At 37.3% G+C, this 22698-nt stretch overlaps 1 protein-coding gene across 1 annotated transcript in view; it reads right to left on the bottom strand.

The window, feature by feature from the left end:
* Positions 1–22698, bottom strand: part of LOC133526103 (protein split ends) — a 219622-nt gene that overhangs the window by 61169 nt on the left and 135755 nt on the right. The window contains 3 exon segments of the mRNA XM_061862566.1: positions 3466–3756; positions 4986–5312; positions 16910–17171. Coding sequence (XP_061718550.1) covers positions 3466–3756; positions 4986–5312; positions 16910–17171 — 880 coding nt within the window.

Genomic DNA, 22698 nt, shown 5'->3' with positions numbered 1-22698 from the left:
ATTAATGCACTGCCTTCATATTTTCGGGCAAGTTTTGACTCGAGTTAAGTTCATTTGATATCATTCCCATCATGTCGCCGTATATAATTCTGTCAAAATTGTTCAAACAGCATGCGTGCGTTTTTAACGTGAGTATAATAACACGAAGGAGTCGCAGGAGTATTTTGTGTTAAAAGTAAGAGGAGTGCTTCCTCTTCGCCCGATAAACTCTTGTCGAATACGCAAATTTATATCGACGGATGTGCACGTAGCATGCACGCACGTCAGAGCTGCATCGTGCGCCTGCGTGGCGTGTGCAGCACTCTGTAGTATTTGCGATGCGTGACGTGCGCGTAACCCGGTGTGACAGGGGTGCTGTGCAAGTTTACGCTTACGTCGACGTACACGTGCTCCGCACATAAGCGGTGTGGCTCGGCCTTTAGAAGCATTTCAAAATTTGTATGAAATCTGTTTTTCGGTCCTAATTTTTACAATAACCAAAAAATTGAAAAAAGGCAAAGGTAGGGGTATAGCAATAGTTAATATACATCAAATTATGTAAAAATATTTTCCATAATGCCAATATCCAGAGAGGAAAATGGGGACTACGTTTGTATGGGGAAATCCTCTTTCCTCTTTATGTATAAAATAATTAGACAAGTGATGATTCTAACGGGTGACTGCGTGGCAGTAACAAAGTCTTGATTGTTCAGGAACTCTATGTCATAAATAGGTAGATATGCTATAACTTTTCATAAGTAAGTTTATCAATTATCATGTTATCGTTCAGTCAAGTGTAAAAATATGGGTGTACACATCTTACTCAAAAATATGTCCCATTGCATCTTATTCCCGTGTAATAAGAGCGTAGCACCATATTTATGAGACGATTCTTTCGATACATATTTTTGCACTTGACTGTACGTAAAATCACGATATTTCAATTTCTGCGGAACAGGAGTATGACCAGTCGGTTGGATAGGGTTATTTCCCGAAAGTAGGGTAATTGATGCTCTTCTTATTAAATCGTTATGTATAAGAGATTATTTAGGTAAATGGATAAATTATTGATTGTGAATTTTAAAATAAGTCGGTATGGTAATTTCCCGAAAATAAGGAGATTAAAGACACTTTTATGACTAATATTTGATAGTAAACCTTTGTTTATTACGTATAGTATATTTTTGTTCAAAATCAGATATCTCTCATGCACAAATAAAGTAAATCAGTAAATTTATTAAAAAGTAATTAAATGTAGGGCACAATAAAAATAAACTAATTTAAAATATTAGTTTCCATAGTCCGATTGGTTAATCGGACCAGTCGGAAAAAAAAGTTCATGTGGTCCGATCGGTAGGACAAGGGTAGTAGGACCACGTGTCCAGAGGGAAAAATTCTTATAACAGCCTGTAGAAACAGTAAGACCTAAGTTTATAAACGTAAAAAAACTAATTAAAACCAATCCACATCATATCAGATTACTGCCATTTCAACTATGACCAGATACTAGGGTTTCTGCTCGAGAATTCTCGAGAAATATGTCCGTCGTCGAGGCGGGAAAAAAAAACTCTATGCCTCGAGAACTCGAGAAATAAATCTCTTCTTATAAGTAAAAAGTAAACATGCTCATAACACGTGATGTGTCTATAGTGTACTTCTTTAGGTAGGTAAATGTAAGAAAATGTTTTTTTTTTTTACATTTTCAGGTACTTAAACATTTATTAGTTAACCAACCAAATAAAAAATTGCCTTGATCCATCCCCTATCGTTCTGGCTTCAACAGATTTTCATGTTTTGTAATTTTTGAACTGCTACCCTCGGATGTCTAAATAATTCGTCTCGTTTCATTACTATGCTTCCTTTTTTTAACATTAGAAGGAAGGTTAACAATCTTGACGTGTCTTTTTATTGAAAACGCTTTCAATAAATTCGTAACTATAGTCTGTATCTTTAGGTATTTAAATAAAAGTAAATAAAATTTACCCTCAAAAGACTCCTTAAGCCAATTGAGGGTAGATGAAAACATTACATGATCAAATAATCTAGGTTAAAGTCAGGTCGTTCAGTGACACATACAGGCGGTTTTGTATTTGGTCGGTTAACCAATAAATGTTTTAACTACCCGAAAATGAACAAATTGTTTGTATACTTTTATTTAAATACCTAAAGATACAGAGTATTATACGTATGAAAGAAAAACTATGTAAATAATAAATATTTAAAAACATTAGAGCTCTCCAAGGGGGCTCTACGTGTTGGATCTATATCCCCACGCAAGCCTATCAAAAGACCGGGATTTATAGGCCCGTGAAATCCAAGGAGATACAATATATATATTTTTTTTTTCAATAAGTTAGATTATACGACCATTTTCTATTTGGATAGTCAGGAAGACTCAGTCAGGAAACCAAGCACTGAAAAGTAGTGTTTCTATGAGATTCAATATTCAAATAAAAACATGATAACTATTGTGAAAATACATTTCAATATGGTATACATACCTAAATAGGGTCGTCAAATTAAGAAAAAAAGCCTTACAAAACCTTAAAGACCAATTAGATATAGAACGGGAGCGCAGGGCACTGGCGGTCCGATGCAACATGCTAATAAGGAAGTTTGCACGGTGTAGCCAACAGGTCAAAATAACTTCGCGTCAATGGTTTTAGGATGTTGTTGGGGCTGCCCCGTTTCTGCAGCGCATCAGGCATGTTTGCACAAGCTCGCACAGATGACTACTATGCCATAATACGAAAGAGGATTGCCTCGCCTCGTTGATCTGGAGAGTGCGGGCCAGGTCCAACCCCATCCTGGCTACTGTAGCGGGCCGATACGACTCACCTGTCGTGCGACATTTTGAGTGTTTCATGACCGCTACCAGGTGATTGTTTTTTTTTTTGTTGCTATACTGTTCGCTTTTTGTATTTGTTCTACTACCACTTAGTTTTAAATCTTAAATGTTACTAACCATTATGGATCATTGTTGTCTATTGAAAGAAATAAATTGAATTGAATTTAATTTGTATTTGTATTTATTTATTTGCTGAATATGGGTTTACAAAGGTGTATAGTAATATATTTTAGTTCAACCATACCCTGCTTAGTGTAGCATGCAAAATTTGAATTAATTATTAACATTAGAAAAATCATGCAGCGATTTATTACAATTTCAAATTTCTATCACTCTTCAATTTCATAATCAAAGTATAAAAAAGTAAAAGTAATAAAGTAGTAAAAAGTAAAAGTAATTGAAATAGTTTCAGAAGACGCTGAACCAAAAAAATAGGTAAGGTATGGTTGAATACAAAAGGCGCAAACTCGAACACGCCTTTTACATTTTAATATGATTTAGATTTTTTTTATAACCAGTCGATATAATTAAAACCGGCTTGTTAATATGTTTGGATTTTTATTATACAGTATTAAAAGGTGATCATGTTTCTCTTTGAGAGGCTTACACAGTGCAAATGAGTAATATGGGTTACGCACCTGTTTCTCGGTGTGCTCGGTGAGCCCGTCGACCCACACGCAGGTGGTGGCGACGGGCTTGCCGAAGCCCAGCTTGACCCGCGAGCCGCCCACGTACTCGCCGTCCATTGCACGGATGGCCTCCACCACGCTTGATATTGACGCGTACTGACAGAACGCGTAGCCCGCGCCTCCGCCGCTCCCTTTCTTGATATCGATTTCTATTATTCGTCCGAAGTGTTTGAATTTGTCTCTCAATTGTTGTTGCGTTACATCTTTTTCTAAATTACCAATAAATAACGTCCTAGTCGCCTGCAACAAGTAATAGAACTTTTTAACAATCAAGGCAATATTAGTGTTCATTAAATCAACAAGAATAACTTAAAAGATCGTGATTGAATCAAGCAAAATCTAATACCTGTTCTATTAAATTCTTTAGTAGTGACTAAACACCTACAGTGGTAGGAACGAAATGTATCCAACATTTTAAAGTCCTTCGTTCAAGCGATTCGTTTGTTCGTTTGCCTCCTATATCATCGAAATAAAGATGAGAGGGAACTTTCAAGCAAGCGCGACGCATTTGCGTACCAACTAGATATAGAGGGTACGTCATGAAACGTATACGCACTTTTGGTATAATTTTACTTTACAAACGTTAATAACGTATAATAACGTTAAGTACAATGTACGAATTGTTTATTTTCAAAAAGTATAAGCTCATAATGATATAACATACATAAAATATATCATTGTTGCGCCTAACGAGCATAAGAAATAATTCCGTTTGAAGTAATCTACATTTAGTATACCTACATATCAAAAGGTCGAACAACATTTTAAATAATATTTGAATATAAAGCAGCAGAGCGTGTAGATACTGCCACGGAAGAGTATTTTTTGTCAGAGTATAGATAGGTGCGACGACGAGCGAAGCGAGGAGGAGCGTGTTAGGTGAACTGCGAGCTAATTGAACTGACTTATTTTTTTATTGATTTTCAAATAAAACCCTTTGTTTAATACTTTAGTTTCTACTCATAACCCTACAGATTTTAGAGACAAAGTTTGTTGGGGAATAGAGAGAAATATGGGTACCTAATAGAGAGAATAGACGGAATAGAGAAAAGTTTGTTGGGGAATTTAAAAAAAAAACATGGTTTATGCAAATGAGACAAAAATTGTAAGGCGTTTATTAGTGTGTTACTTTTTAAGATTATTATTGGTAATGTTTGTTATATATTTTGAAAGTTATATTAATTCAACATTATATTACATGAATTTTATCATACATGATAGTGTACTTAAAGGGTGTTATTGATTATGAAATTATATTTTTCGTTGTTATTCGTTAAAATCGTTATTCTTAGTGAATTATATACTTTTAAATATTATACTATTAGAGTTTATATGTTCTATGGAATATACCATAAGTACGTATATGTTTCTTTACTTACCCATATTTAGATACCACAGGTCCTACCAATTAAAAGGTGTGGTGAACCCAGTATATACTAAAGATTGTCAAAAGGATAAAAAATACTGACCTTCGGATGGTATTCATCAATATCAGTCTCGTAAGGTTTGGCCGAATCCGCATCTTCATCGCAACTTTGGTGAGGTGCCACTGAGATCTTACACCCAAAAAAAAGCTTATCTTGAGACACTTCGAGTGCCTTCTCTACGTCGGACGGTTTCTTAAAACGGACCACTGCGTATCGGTCGGCGTTTTGACCGACCACCTTCACCCACACCACCTTCCCATGTTTCTTGTACTCGTGGTAGAGACCATCTTTAAGGGAACTATCCGTCGACCTTGTCGGAAGATTTCGGACACAAATGGCTAGAGGTCTCCCGCTTGCAGTCGACGCCCACTGACGAAAACAAAAAACAACCAAAATTAATAGGCAATCCCAAAAAGAACATAAGCCCGTCATCGCGTTCGTAAGACGGGATTTAGTAATAGGAGATTGTTAACCAAGGGTGGAAAGTGACCCATATCACCCGAGATATTTTGGCGCTCGAACGAAGTGAGACGACTTAAACACTCTATTTTTCATTTCGACTACGAGGAAAGTCAAACACAAGAATTGTAGGTTATGACTGGAATTGGAGCCATTTACATTTTGATCGAAAAAAAATCTAAAACCATAGACAATCCGATCTTTAATTAAGATCTGTCTGAAACAGCCTTAATGTGTAATACGCGCCTAAAAAGAAGTGACACTGAATGAATGAATGAATGATTAATATAATGTAATGATAATATTATAAACATTCATTTAATTTCGCCAATAGTTGGTTTGTAAATGCGAAACCTAATATGAGAGCTTTTAACTGAATAACAAGTGTGGAGCATGGAACGGTCATTATGAAATTAGAACACTATGGTCTATCAGAAAAGGCCCTAAACTTTATGTCTTCCTATGTTAGCAATAGAACACAAACAGTTGTTGTAAACAAACTGTAGTTCAATTAGGAGTGCCACAAGGTTCTATTTTGGGTCCATTCCTGTTTTTGGATTATATAAATGATTTCCCATCTATCATGAAAAGGGATCATCCATTAATTACATCAGACGTTTCGGGGGAGGGGGGGTTCAAGAAAATGTGACATGTTGTGACAAGGTGGAGGGGGGAGTCACAAACTTTGTGACGTCACTTTAACTTCATCAGTATTTATTTCATTTTTTATTCGCTGTAGAGTTCAATAACAAGTTTTTGGAACGATAATAATAGTAATAAATAATAAAATGCTTTATTGCACACTACAAAAAAATGGTATAAATTATGTAAAGGTATAAATATGTAGGTATCAACAGGCGGACTTATCGCTAAACAGCGATCTCTTCCAGACAACCTTCAGATAGTGAAATGGCGAACGTAATGAATGAATGAATGATAAAATATCAATAGTACCTACTTCGCTTCGCCGATTTTGTTGAAAAAAATTGCCAAAAATGTAACGTCACAACGGGGGGAGGAGTTTGCCAAATGTGACCAAGTGTGACAGGGAGGGGGGAGGGGTCAAAAAACCTAGAAATTCCTGTGATGTAATTAATGGATGACCCCAAACCTATGTTCTTTTTGCTGATGATGATGATTGATGATACATTACTACTTTTTAAAGTTGATCGGAAATCTATCGATTACAATGTAATTAGCACACTTGTTGATGTACTTAAAGGGTTTACTATTAACAATTTGCTTCTTAATGCTAAGAAAACCAAATGTATTGATTTTCTTTGCCGACTGTTAAACCAGTCGAGACTAAGATACTTTTGAATAATGAACGCTTAGAGATGGTAGATAAAGCACTGTTTCTTGGTTTATCATTGGACAAAAAATTACAATGGAGTCCTCACATAAGAACGCTAGCAAACAAAGTTCGGCCGCTTACGCCGTTGGGGAATCAGGCAATTGACCAATGTTGAGACAGCTCGCCTTGTCTATTATAGTTATTTTCATAGTATAATGTCATATGGTATTCTGGTTTTGGGGCAAAGCAGCTGACATACAGACTATATTTGTCTTACAAAAGAGAACCATTCGTTCTATATATAACGTAAGAGCACGTTAATCATTAAGAGAACTTTCAAATAAATTAATATTTTAACTGTAGCTTCCCAATACATCTACGATAGTATTATTTATGTTGTTAAGAATCGACTCCTTCACAAGAATTCAGATGTCCATAACTATAACACTAGAAATAAAAATAAGCTTTCTATCAGAAAGTTTCGTGTCCGCAAAATACAAAAGTCATTCGTTGGGCAATGCATCATTTTTATAACAAGTTACCCTTGCCAGCTCTTAAGAATTACTTAAAAAAAGTCATTGATGTTGAAGGCTTATTACAGAGTCGATGACTACTTGACAGACAAACATGCATGGTCCAAACCAGAAACTGTAAAAATAAGTAGCAATTAAAATCATTGTATTATGTGTAATATGTAAAATCATTGTATAGGTGACACAGCTCAGATAAGAAAGCACATCAAATATTTTTTGTAGGTATAGCAATAGCAATCTGTCAGATTTATATAATGTATATTTTTCTACTCCCGTACTTTTATTCGTCATTTAAAGGGTCGTGCACACATCTTTAAAACCCTACCTTATAGTTGTCAAGACAAGTCTTTAGTCTATTCCCCAAAAACGCATTTTTTGCATACATCTTTTTGGCACTTTTCGATACTTCGTGTAATGACCACTTAAAAAATATTGTATGAAATACATTGTTGCCAACCTTATTTTAAATGTCATCTCTGACAAATAAGTGAACCATAGACAATATTTGTTTAATTTCATTCATTCATTTTCCCGCCCGTACCCTCCATTCTTTGCTACTTCTTGAATTTGGTTATTGTTGTTGTCGAATAAAAACTTAAGTTTTGTGTTAAAAAACAGTGTGTCTTTAAAGTTAAAATGGATGAAGACGATAACTTTGTGTCTATACGCCTGAAGAGATATCAGTGATGTGATGGCCCAAGAAGTCACTAAAAATTTGCTGCCTTCAAAATCGCGATAGATGACATGAAACATATTTGTTAAATTTACAATTTTATTTCAAAGTGCTTGGTCGTAGGAAAAGTATTGTATGCAACGTTGTTTAACCGAGTCAAAAAATAGTCGTGGCGTCTTTATTAACAATTTTCGGCTTCGGTATTTGTAAAGAGCTACCCATTTAGGGGTGACACCCGACCGTGAACATCAGTAGTGCCATCTATAAAAATTCGTAAAACTGTGGCAGTTTGCACAACCACCATTAAGGAAATAATATGCATCGTGTGTACGAGGAACCCGAGAGATTTTGACATAGAGAAATAAGAAGTAATAGAGTGCTCACTCCATACATCAATTTTGGTACCAAAATGCGCAATCGACATCTAGCATCGAGTAGCGGAACTCTCAGTATGTCTATGCTAGATGTCGACTGCGAATATAATAAGCATTTTGGTACAGTCAGCGTCAAATACTTCGTAGCAGTCAAAGTGGCCAAATAGTTCGGTACACCATACTAAATATATGGTGTACCGAACTATTTGGCTCCTTTGGTTGCTACAAAGTATTTGACGCTGACTGTACCAAAACTGATGTATGGAGTGAGCACTCTATTACTTCTTATTTATCTATGCCATTATGTACCTCTACCGTTCCTCATTCATTGTTTAAAACCGGCAAAACACACAGAAACGGAACTACAGCGCATTTTCTTTTTTCGAGTCGTAAAAAAATGTCGAACATTCGAAAACTGAGCGGCCGAATTTTCGAATATCAAAACAGGTCGAATATTCGAATTGCAAGCCCTACATACTCGTAGAATGCACGCAGAGGCAACACCCGCCAGGGTGTAAGGACTATTGAGAGCTCTCGTGGAATCTAAAATGAAAGCAATGGAGTAAATCTGAGCTATGGAATATTAAACATAAATTACTATTACTACACAAATGTAAATTTAAAAAACATATTTTACACATACAAAAATTATAAATATTGGGTATACTCCTGTGCCATCACTATGCCATGTACTAGAACGAACGCCTACCCTATAATTTATTTCGCCTTGTATGACGACTGACTGACTGTTTAGGTACCGATAATTTAAATAATTTATTTGTCATTGTAGTTTTTAATTGAATAATAATTATAGCCTTATGATATTTACTTGAAACTTCTGTACTTAAATATATAAAATTTTGTACTTTAGCGTGTAGCTGCGCTCTCTCGGAAAGGTTTCCACGGAAGACCAGCGTCGAGACCCTTAGGTGGTATCTTAACATTAAGCTGAGTGGAAACCTTTTCAGTGACGCTTAATAATAATTTGATTCTGTCGTCTCATGTATTAGGTACCTAAACTTAAGCGTTTTCTGAATAAATTTCTTCTATTCTATTCTATTCTATTCTATTCTATTCTATTAGTTTAATATATTATACAATTTAGATTGAATTTTGGGGTAACACCGAGAATTTCCACACCGGGTGTCACCCATTCTAGCTACGCCACTGAGTACATTTGATATAACACTTATTTATTATAACAATCATATGGTATAATTAACATTTAATTTACAACTCATATAACTACTACTACTAGAGCGAAAACAAGAATACAAGGAAAATGAATTCCTGCGAGCAATGGCTTCTAATTTTAGTTTAAATGATATTGCAAAGTTTAATGAAAAAATAAATATATTTAATTTTTTGTATATTTTGCGTTTTGTTTAACCATCTTTAACTAATTTATATCATTTCCTGTAGGTTCTTGCTATCAGAATAACAGTTCTAACCTAACCTATTATTCTGATAACAATTCGTTGCTTTAGGGGTCATAGTTCAAACCTAACCAAACCTACATTTGTGTAACCTAACCTGTTGTTACCTACTAATTTAAGTCCTGTCTTTGTTTGTAATATGAGCTTTTCTTTAGTAGTGCACAACAAAGAATTTTATTATCATTATTATTATTTGTATGTCTCTTACAAATTCTCGGGACCATGGGGTCCCGGGCATTTTGGAAGGCGTGCGTGGGGCCCTTGTAATAAGACAATTTACTCTAAAAGTAATGTGACACCAACCGACGATTATCCCTGTTCACACTATAGCAGTGCACCCACGGACAAGCCCCGGTTAGTGTAGGACTATTGTAAGAAAAAGGTACAAAAAGAAACCGGGCTATTGGGTTGAGTTGCTAGTGGACTGGTAACCGAAACTATGGAGGTGACTATGGCACCTGCCCTGATCATATGTTAAAAAACACGAAAAATGGACAGGTGGTGACTCGCTAACTCACAATATGGGTCCCCGAAAACGGCCGCTCGCACAGAGCGACAAGGGGACAACATTGCGTGAGCGGCTCAGGGTGTGGAGAGGTGTGCGCCACTTTATACCCAGTGGCTGTCAGCATATAGCTCTGACACCCCACTCTGGACGGCCGGCAAAGGCAAGCCAGAGGTGAGAGTCCTGTGGCCCCTGCTCAGTGTTCACTCCAGCCGGCCAATGAAGGCAAGCCGGAGAGAGGGGCCTGACCGACTCTCGGGGGTATGGGACCCAAGGGACGTCACTTCCCATTCAGCTCGCCACAAGCTGCCCTGGGGGCTTATTATTATTATTATTTGTGATAGCAGTTCGTTTCTTTAGGGTTCACAGTAAAATTCTAAGTTACCCAATTTTTCTGGTATTTAATTTGGAATTATATCTCTAATACATTATATAAAAATACAGTTATTCTCACTGTGCTTTAGATGAAATTAGCGTTATAACATTTGATTATTATTAGAAATGAACATTATACTCAAAGGACGTTATAAGAAATGTTATTACATATAATTAACATTATAAGAAACAATAATGATACATAATGTGAAAATATAATGGTACATAATGTGTAAAAAAAATATTTGGTGTCAAAATTGTTATATTTAACTATCTTTAAACCGGTAACCACGATACAGGCTTTGCCTAGTCTGAAGACCATCGTTAATCTTAGGCTTTAACATTAAGATTTTAGACCTTTACTGTAAAAGGTATATCCTGCGGCTGCAGCGTAAAATGGAAAAAAAATCATTTGTAGTTATGTCAAACAATAATTATATCAAATGAGCGTTATTGCAACTAAAATTATATAAAAACATTATAGCTGTCTATACGCACCCCCAATCGAGGGGGGATTTAAATCTTCTCGGATCAGAGGTGTAGGGTTAGAGCCGGTGTAGGTTTATTTGACGTTAATAAGCGCATTGTAATATGCCTACTTGAATAATAAATACTATTTTATGCAACCGTTGTTTAAGAGAGGAAGATATTTATTGACTCAGTTAAACAACGTTGCATACAATACTTTTTCTACGACCAAGCACTTACTTTGAAATAAAATTGTGAATTTAACAAATAATTTTCATGTCATCTATCGCGATTTTGAAAGCAGCAATTTTTTTGTGACATCTTGGGCCATCACTGATATTTCTTCAGGCGTAGACACTAAGTTTTCGTCTTCATCCATTTTAACTTGAAAGACACACTGTTTTTTAACACAAAAGTCAAGTTTTTATTCGACAACCACAACCAACATTCAAGAAGTAGCAAAGAATGGAGGGTACGGGCGGGAAAATGAATGAATGAAATTAAATTATGATACTATTTTAATAATTATGTTGATACTTTAATTGATAAATGTAAATGTAAATACCTATGTACGTATTAGCACTTAAGTTAGTTTTAAGGATAAAATTGCCATACCCATTCTGGGTCCATGAGATACTTACTCTTTCGCATGTAAATACCATTTTGTAATTACCATGGTGCAATAAAGGAAGAATAAAGAATAAAAAATCTTGTCTATGGTTTACTTATATATTTGTCAGAGATGACATTTAAAATAAGGTTGGCAACAATGTATTTCATACAATAATTTTAAGTGGTCATTACACGAAGTATCGAAAAGTGCCAAAAAGATACTGCGTGTAAGCACAAATGCGTTTTTGGGGAATAGACAAAAGACGTGTCTTGACAACTATAAGGTAAAGTTTTAAGATGTGTGCACGACCCTTTAAATGACAAATAAAAGTACGGGAGTAGAAAAATATCTTTATCTTAACTTAATAATATGGCATAGATGGCTGTTAGCCGTGGCTCAAAGAACAAATTAAAAAAAATTACTTTCCACCCTAGGGTAGGAAATGCAATTACTTTCCACCCGATTATCAGCCTATGAAAGGTGAATTTTCCGAATAAGACAGATGAAAATGTAAATGTTAACTAGGTTGGTTTTATTCGCGCTAATTCGCAGCATGTAGCGCTTTTAAGTCACTGGTGGCAACATTTACGCTACCAAATGATTATTTTTACTTTCTGTTTGCAAAACACCATAATTATGAATTACTACGTGAAATCTAGTGGGGCCGGATGTAAAATTCTCCAACGGTTCTATATAACCCAAACGCTGCACAGCATTTCGTGAACAAAAATTTTTCCATTTTATAAAAATAATAATTTAAACGTTAACATATACACCGTTTTTATTGAATTCCGTTAACTCCGGGTATGGGTATGTTTAAGGAAACTAGATGGCATAGTTAATTTAAGTTTTTATTTTTGTAAAAAGTAATTAAATGTTGCATATAGCGTTGTTGTAACACGCGAGTAATTAGAATACCGGTATCTTTGAGAAAGTTACTTAATTTAAGCTCAGCAATGCACCCTTGAAATTATACCCTAATTCATAATTAAATTCCATTAAATCTACCAAGAAATGTCTGTGTCACAATGACATCTGTCAACGTCTGTATGATGGGCCAGCTGTCACTAACCTTATTAAAATAATAAAAATATAATTATATTACTGAGGTGATGAACATAATAAAACCCGTTTTTGTATGGAATACGGAAGCGTCCCACTTTGTCGCTTGCCAAAAGGATACCTTAGCAAATTATTCGTATAAAGATACAAGCAAATCTAGTCCTTATGGCAAGCGACAAAGTGGGACGCTTTGCTTGTTTCGGACACATAGACTCACTTTACACTTTAATTTCAGACAAAAAGAAAAAATCATGCATTTAAATGCATGATTTAGGCCTTAAGGGCTAATACGAGAATGTAATTGTATTAAAACGGAATTCCAAATGTTGTTTAGACCTGAAGTATTACCACTTCAAAACGAACATTTCTACTTCTAAACAGTTTTAATTCAATATTGATGAATGGGGACTGCTTTTTAGGGTTCCGTAGCCAAATGGCAAAAAACGGAACCCTTATAGATTAGTCATGTCCGTCTGTCTGTCCGTTTATGTCACAGCCACTTTTTTCCTAAACTATACTGTTCAAACTTGGTAAGTAGATGTATTCTATGAACCGCATTAAGATTTTCACACAAAAAAAAAAAAAAAAAAAAAAAAGAACAATAAATTTTGGGGGTTCCCCATACTTCGAACTAAAACTAAAAAAAATTTTTTTATCAAACCCATACGTGTGGGGTATCTATGGATAGATCTTCAAAAATGATATTGAGGTTTCTAATATAATTTTTTTTCTAAACTGAATAGTTTGCGCGAGAGACACTTCCAAAGTGGTAAAATGTATGTTTCCCCCCCCCCCCCCCCCCTCCCCTGTAACTTCTAAAATAAGAGAATGATAAACCTAAAAAATATATATGATGTACATTACCATGCAAACTTTCACCGAAAATTGGTTTGAACGAGATCTAGTAAGTAGTTTTTTTTTATACGTCATAAATGATACGGAACCCTTCATGGGCGAGTCCGACTCGCACTTGGCCGCTTTTTTTATAAGTCTGATTATTTAAACTAAGCATTTAAATGTTATATTTCAAATTAGTAGTGAATCATTTACTTACGTGTCTTCTTTCTTTACTTTTTATGGAACGTTTCATTTTACTTGCAACATAGTGGTAGATTTAATGGAATTTAATTATCAATTAGGGTATAAAGGAAAAAAAAAACACGGTGTATATCAATTTTTAATAATTAACTAATTACAATTCCACTACTACGGTTCACTATGGTCCTGCAGTTGTAGTAGTAATTGGTGAGTTTCTGATGTCACTTGACGATATACTGCACATTTTTATGTGAAAAGATTGTTTTTGATTGACCTCGTCGCAAAAACACTCACATTTCGATTATCCGAACTAAACTCGGTCTCCATGGGAGTTGGCCATGGCGCCAGCATAGCTTGCCCTGTCAATCCCTAGAATTGAGTCAATTTCTTGGTTTTTCTTTATGTTATGGCCTGGATGCCAGCCCTCTAAGTCCAAAAGAACAAAACAAAACAGAAAGGGGCAATCTATGATGGCGCCATCTATGCAAATTGCAAACCTGTTTCCGACCCAATTATTCGTTGTCGGATAATCGAGGTTCTACTTTCAGCTTGAGATGTTCAGTTGAGGTAGGTACAGGGGCGGCCTTAGCCTCTGCGAGGCCCCGGGCGGAAAATCTTTGCGAGGCCCCTGTTTTACCTCTATTAGTACGCCGTTTCAGGGACACGTCTTGTAGACGGTCCAAAGGCCGAGCTCAAGAGAATGGAGCTCGGTCATGAACTGATGCCCATGCCTTAGTGTTAAGCGTTGTGTAAGAGAGAAGCGAGGCAGGACGCCGGGCTCCAACTAGGACACAAGATCCGAAGCGTCCAATCTCGATGGCAACCCGTGCGAAGCCGAAAACCGAGCTGCAGGAAAGCTTGGAATCGAACACGCAGAGTGAGCGAAGCCGACGACTAAGCTCCGCAAATATAGGGCCGGCAGCCCGGAATGTGGAGTTTCCTGCGAGTCTAAAGCCGAGCTGCAGAAGAGCATAACTTGGAATTGAACCAATAGCCAAGTGTACGCGAGACCGAAAGCCGAGCTTGGCTTAGTGTTTCAGTAAGATCTATAGCTTTCCTGCAGCGCATTTATGCGTGGCCAAAGGCCGAGTTACAAACAAAAACGAATGGCCAAGTGTTTTACAACGTATGGCCGAAGGCCGAGCTCCACGAAGAACAGAAGGACTGCCGTGTGAGGCCAAAGGTTGAGCTACAAGAGAGCATAACTTGGAATCGGACAAACGGCCGAAGGCCCAACTGTATGATCGAGGAGCGTTTCCATGCAAGGCCAAGCTGCAGGAGAGCATAGCCTGGACATCAATATGCTCTCGAATATATTGCTACTCAACCTTTGGCATCGCTTGAAAGCGCGACTTCCTTGGATGTTTTCGGCCTTCAGCCGTATGCAGTTTTTTTGAGTCATCCTATTATAGCTATTCAGTAAATCGGCAATTGGCGTTAGGCTGCACATTTTGGGCTTTAACTGCCACCTAGGGCCTTGAAGCTCATTATTGTGATCCGTCACCTTTTGTACGTGTCTGAGCTCTGCTGTCCTGCATATCGCCCTCCGGCCTTTCGGTTCATTACTAAACAATTAACCATTGTCATTTCCGAATTCAACCCTTCTGTAGCTGTCTAGGGCCTCGCACTATGGTTGTGGCCGTTGTGGGTTCTCGAGGGCTGGAATCTCCCTCTCGTTGTCCGATTTTGGCATGCCACTTTTATATCAGATATACCAAATTGCATACGGCGGCGCAACAAAACAAATTTAAACTTCATAAAAAATGTCTGCAAAAATAAATTAAGCGATTGTTCCATGACACTTTTTACCACTGTTTTTTGCAAATAACCACTCTTACGTCCACGTCTAAGTGTCCGTCTTAGATAACTTCTGCATCGATTTTGACTCTACTCATGTTTCACGTACAACACTACTTTATAGAACAAAACATGTTGACTCTACCTTCAATATACATCTTAGAAGCTTCTATGTTCGTGAAAAACAACTTGCCATTATTTCCAGAATACTCACACGGATCTTCTTTACGACCTAGAAAAAAACTAGCTCTACCTGAGACCAAATTGAAGATGGTTAGCTCTGGTCCTTTTGCCATGACAATAAAAATATTTAACAAAATCCCTCATCAGATCCGAGAACTCAGTAATATAAGTGCATTTAAAACCCAACTCAAAACATATTTAATTCAAAAAGCCTTTTACTCTGTACTAGAATTCCTGAATGAAAATGTAACTATATGAAATATAATGTAATAACTAATAATAAAATAAAATATTTAATATGTAATTAATCGTGATGTTAAATTTAATAGTATATAATCGTCAATTGTAATGTAAATTTGATAATATTTAATATTTAGTCGTAATTCAATAACATGTAATGTAATATTTCTATTACTGTGATTTTAATATCCAAAAACAAAGAAATAAACATACATAATAAAATAAAACTTACTAACAACTTAAACTAAAGATAAAAAATTTGGCCCAAATCGCCGTCAATGGGCAAGGTGCCTAGAAGGCTGGCCGTATTTCCCCGCTGTATGGCGATACTTATACGCTGAGCGAAATAGTGGCCAGCCCTCTGGTCGCCCGAGGCCTCTATTAGGCGCGCCGACAAATCTTTAAAAAGCCGACGCGCACTTGGCCCCCATGGCCCCAAGGTTTCAACGCCAAACGCCGCAAACATGTAGCTGCTTCCTAGTGCTGAATATTTGCGGCGCTTGAGGCTTTCGGCCGAGGATGCCGCAGCGCCAGCGGTAACTTTGGTGCTCGGGACATGGGACGGTGCCAGGGTATCAACGCATGTAGCGTCCCACACTAGCGGCCGACCCATGCTCCAAGGCACCAGTGTCATTCCGTCGGGATATAATTGTAATATTTAATTAAATATTTTATGTAATGTAACCTTTAATAGTGATTGATAGCTACTTATTACTGGTACGTAAGTTACGTTTTGCAGTGCCCTTACAGGGTTCATAGCTGATCAGAATTCTTATGTATCACCTTAATATGTACCTATGAAGGCAATAAATGACTGAATTCTGAACACGTAAAAAACTAATCAGCCTGTTGCGCGAGGCCCCGGGCGGTTGCCCCGTTCGCCACCCCCAAAGGCCGCCCCTGGGTAGGTACATACCTGGTGTTGTATGCCGGGCGGCGTGCGGTGCGCGTTGTGGTGCGGCGTGTGCGGTAGCGGCTGCGCAGGCGTGGAGGCACGCGAGGTATCGGAAGGTTCGGGCGAGCTGGACTCGGAGCGCGACGAGCCCGAGCCGGACGGGCGCCGCCGCCGCCCGCTGTCGGCGCCGCCCGGCGTGCTGGGTGTGCTCTCACCGCCCGTCGCGCCGCCACCGCCGCTCGTGCGCTCCCCGCTCGCGTACCATCGGTGGTGAGGTGTCGTCCTGCAACAGACCCAACCCTGCGTCTATAATTATCCGCTCGGATAGCGTACTGATAACCGACACTTAAAGCGGTGACTGGAGCGATGAGGTTAATCACATACGTGGGATCAAGCGTGTTAGGATATGGTAATGTCGATTGCATCCCTTTCTATAGATAGATCCCACAGACCTGCTGTATAGTAGCTGAATTATTGTCCAGAATAGAACCCTTAGCTGTATAAACCAGCTGAATAAGAGTGTTAGAGGCGCTGTAAGTGCTGCTATAACTCTATTTTGGGCACAAATTAATCAGCTGTCAGCTGAATAATTGGAAATATTGCACTATATCAGCATTATATCAGCATTACTAAAGGTAACAGTCACCCTAAGAGCTGAACATTGACTGATTAGTGGATCACGTGTTACCTATTTACAGCTTAATGGCTGATTAATAGAGTCCCTGTTGCCCTTTTTTCAGCACAAAGTACTTAAAAGGATTGATTTAACGCTTCTAAGGAGTTGAGAATGCATAATTGGGACGATTGTGGATATTTATTGCTCCACTCCTTTATTATTTTCTTATATTGTTAGCATGAACTATTTCGTGACGTGATGTTTATAAAGAAGGTGCAATGAAGGTGTAAACGTTAGTTTTGGTACCTAAGTACAACATTGATTTTATTCCCATGTGTGTGAATTTCAAATGGGAAAGAAATTTTATTGTCAAATACTATACGAATGTAGATAAATTTTACACGCGCCCCCAAAATATCACTGTTTACTTGAAAATTTTAGTATTAAATAAGTCGATGTTATGAACAAAGAATACTTTTTTATTCATAATACTCGTATAAATTGACTATAAGCTGTTACTCATAAAATCATCCGGTTTCCTACACAAATCCGGTGTAGTTTTCGTTGACTTAATTAGGATAAATGAATAATATATAACATTGAAATCTAAAAAAATGGCAGATCACCAATGTGTACCGTATTAACCACGATAAAATGGTAGAAGCTATTTCAGTGTTCACTCGAGGTACATTGACTAGTACTGAGATGACTAAGTGTCCACTCGTAGTACATAAGTCAGCAAAGAGCTGACACGGCGAGATCTTGTGTCAAACAAATCAGTTATATATTTGTGTATAGCATAATTGTGGGCCGCATTGTACGCAAATAGTGGCACAGTTAGCAATGAACTACTAAACTCTCCGTATGAGTTTTAGGGATTTCAAAAATTCTCTATTAATTTTTCGGCGTATTCCGCCAGTTTTCCTTTTCTGTTTCCAGATCACAATGTCGCCACGCTAGTGGCGAGTAACTAATAAATAACTATGAGGCGATAAAAATGTAGTCTATAAGATCTTATTTAATTACATTAGCAGATTAATAGCCCACGCTGGTACAAGTATTCAGCTCCAATTGGGTTCACAAGCCACATGTGATCTAATAACCAGCAGTTTGCTGTAATTCAGAAGTATATGAATTCATCCAAAGCGATCATGGGGGCTTTATAGGTGTTATTATAGGATTGCATGGAATAAGCTGATTAACACTACTAAAGTTCCACTATATGCAGCCAGGCGCATTATATCATTGTTAATTGATATCACTGAATAACTGATTGCAATATAGTAGTTCACATGTTCTTTCTTAAAATGCAAGCGTCTAAGGGTACACTTGTGGCGTCTTATTCAGAATATAGCTTAGTTAAAGCCCACAAAAATGCGCCAATACAGCTTACAGTTCCACATTTCAGCTCTCAGTTCCATTAATTGCTAAAAGCTGTATAATATAGAACTGTTTTCCCATATTAACGCTTGCAGCATTACAGTTGTGCAGTGGTGATGCATAATAACGTTATTATACAGACGATAGCTTAATTTTCAGCTATTGCAGTTGGGATGTCATATTATAACTCTATATAAATGCTAAAGTTACCGACGTGAACAGTTTGTGACACCTTATAATGCAGTTTTGTGCTACTTGGGATACCTATATCATTTTCCACCTTGATTTTTAAATCAAAACATTAATTTCAAGAAAATGGTACAATATTTTATTTATTTATTATTCAGAGAACCAATAGCTATCAAACAGCACAATAGTTATATATGTAGATAACAGAGAGTCAATTATAGGTTCCCATCGGTAGCAACAGGTTAACAAACAATTGGCGGTTAGCACAATTTTTTTACAACGTGTTACCACTAATCTAAATATGAATACTTATTATATACTAAACTATGAAAACAAAACTTATTAATAAATTAATACATCATCGATACAGTAATATGCTATCGCATACGAATCGCTCACTTAAATAATTTGTCTGTGAGAATCCGTTAATTACAAAAACTACCTCGTATATCCTATAAACAAGCAGCATTTTTAAGTCTTCAATCAAATACTTATTGATCGTAAACGATGAGTAAAATCTAAGGCCCTCGGCACACGGCACTTTGCACACAATGTAGATGAAATTGTATTAGCTTAAGTTTATTGTTTTTTATCTTCTTCAACCTACAACTGGGTGCTACGGAGGAGCGTGACTTAATAGAAGTCCCAACATTTTACAACACTATGTAACATTTATTAATGCATATAAATATTTTTCATTTTCATTACGACAGGCGTAGCGTAATCTGCGTAATACACGCGTAAAAAAAAACTTCTGACATAATCAAACAATTAAAAAAATCTTCATCTGACAAGAATGTAAGATCCGCCGAAGACATCTGACGCCAGCGACGCCATGATTTTCACTAATAGGATTTCACTTATAACCAGTGTTGGGCATTCAAATAAAATCATGATTGGAATAAGAATTTGTAAGAATAAAATCACGTTGATTTTATTCCCGTCAAAATTATTTCAAATAATTCCGTCTGGAATAATTCTTCAATGAGGAAATTGAATGGAAATAAATAATTCTTATTCAAATAAAAAAAATCATGATATTTTATTTGAAATAATATTCCATGAATGTTTAAATGCTCCTAAATCACAGGGTTTTACCAACAAGGTATAAAATTAAAACTAAACTAGCCATAAAATAAAACTACTTAAAAATTAAACTAATATTAAATAAAACTAAAACAAAGATATACTAATGAATAAATTAGTTATAAAAAGAATACCCCTTCTAAAGCCTCCGCCTGCGGCAAAGATCCCATAACGCTGGCCGCGTTACCTCTCTGTATTGCCAGGGATATACGCTGGGAGAGGTAAGCACCAGCCCTATCCCATTGTCTCCACTGCAAGCGCCGCAAACTCATAATCTTGCAGTAAAGATGAGTATTTGCGGCGCTTGAGTAGTTGGGCCTGGTCTGCAGCAGCGCCGGCTTGTGCGCGGGTAGCCTGGATGTGGGACAGCGCAAAGGTGTCTACGCAAGTGGCGTCCCACACCAAAGGCCTACCTAGTCTCCACGGCACCAATGTGGCTCCGTCCGGTCGCTTGCCATCGTCTCTCGCCACACACAGGGACCGCCGAACCAAATCATTAATAGTGCCGTGGCGATATAATCGGCCGGCGCTTTTGGTGCATGAAAGGCCATGTCGGCCTAGCCGGTCCACGTCGTTGCCGCATGCACAGGTATGGGCGGAGCATATTTTGGCTCCAATTCGCAGGCATACCGAAATCCTAAACGCATTTTTATCCAAAACCGTGCCGATATTGCGCGAAGGCAAAGCGTTCAGCCAGAGTCCTGATTCATTAGTAGAGACAGCTAGTAGGCGGGCGCGATCTGAGTCGTCCGGACTATTTTCTATGAGAGAAGCGTGAGTTGCTTTAAGACCGGGGATATCCCAATCACTCTGGATATGCTTCGTGGCCGGGACATCCGCTCCAGAGCAAGTATTGCACCAAGCACTCTTCGCCTCCGCCAGGCTCGCTATCTCAGCGCCGGATATCTGGGGAAGATTTAAGATATTACCGGCTAGAGACAGCGAGCTGTAAGCGGAGGATAAAAAGGCGGGCAAGGCCACACTGGTCGAGGAGCGGACACCCAGGCCACCGAGTCGGACAGGGAGAACCGCTTGGGACCATATGATCTGGCGTCGAAGTTGATATTTAGAATCTTGGAAAGGGTGATTTGGAGGGTGCTGTCAATTGACGAGTGTGGTGGGGTATTTCCATATCAGACAGCATCGAAGTAAATACATGAATTTGTGGGTGAAGAGACAAAAACGGATTATGAAAAGGGCCATGTGGGGATTTATTTCGAAAAGCAAGTTAGAGGTGCAGTTAAATAAGTTTAATTTGCAATTAAATGAATAAGAATTGTAACGTGAGAATTTTTCTTAGTAAAGCCGATGAAGCCCGTATGTATGTCATGTATGAAAGTAGGTAGTTATAGTTTGGATGGACTACGGGCGTACGCAAATTTTTAGTAAAACCCATGGGAATCGGTTTGTATGAAGCCGCCGCTACTGCAAAATACATTTTACAGTACATATGGGGCTACTTTATAGCACTAGTGCGAGAAGTAGCATATTACGTTACTGTGTCGAACTCCCTTCGGTCGTGTTTTAATTTATCGCCACTCGTTTCGAATTTCCTATTTTTCGCACTTGTATCGTAATGTACTATGTTATGATGACTGGATATATTTTCATGTTTCTAAATTAACTTCGTTGGTTTTAGTGTCCTTGTTGCTACCGAACTTTTATTTTTTATATTTATTTTTATTTATTCATGAACAATATAATAATTGTATTTGAATATAACTACTTACTAAATTCCTTAAATCTAAGGTATAAATCTAATAATTATATAATCTAACACACAGATAAAAAAGATATCTTAATTCAAAACGCAAAACTCTCTTGCGCACGGTTGCTTTAATAAAATAATAAATTGCTTAGTCCAATAAATATGTCTCGAGTTAAAAAGAACATATTTTTTTAAAGGAGAATAAAAATTATTTAGTTTTATCTTTACACATTTTTAAAGCGAATGGTAGTGATTTGAGTTAAGATATTAATTATTCGCCACAAGAAAAAAAAGTCTTAGCAAGAGATATAGCACGCTCTTAAAAAACGGTTTTATCTTGAGTAACTCTACCTCAAACCAAAAATATTACCAAATTCCAAAGAAGAAGCACCAAAATGTTGCTTTTAGACTTAAGTTTTTACGCAAGAGCGATTAATTCTTGGTTTGATGTTGTCAATATACAGTCAAGAGCCAAAGCTATTTAAAAGAAAAAAAAAACCAAAACTTTGGTTTGAGACTTTTACATAAAATAGTATCAATAAATTTGATGAAGAGGACAAAAGCGCTGGTGGCCTAGCGGTAAGAGCGTATGACTTGCAATCCGGAGGTCGCGGGTTCAAACCCCGGCTCGTACCAATGAGTTTTTCGGAACTTATGTACGAACATTTGATATTCACCAGTCGCTTTTCGGTGAAGGAAAACATCGTGAAGTAACCGGGCTAATCCCAATAAGGCCTCTCTATTTTCCGCACTTGTATCGTAATGTACTATGTTATGATGACTGGATATATTTTCATGTTTCTAAATTAACTTCGTTGCTTTTAGTGTCCT

Source organism: Cydia pomonella, chromosome 16, assembly GCF_033807575.1.
Source record: "Cydia pomonella isolate Wapato2018A chromosome 16, ilCydPomo1, whole genome shotgun sequence".
NCBI classification, from domain to species: Eukaryota; Metazoa; Arthropoda; class Insecta; order Lepidoptera; family Tortricidae; genus Cydia; species Cydia pomonella.
This window is presented reverse-complemented; position numbering and strand designations above follow the sequence as displayed.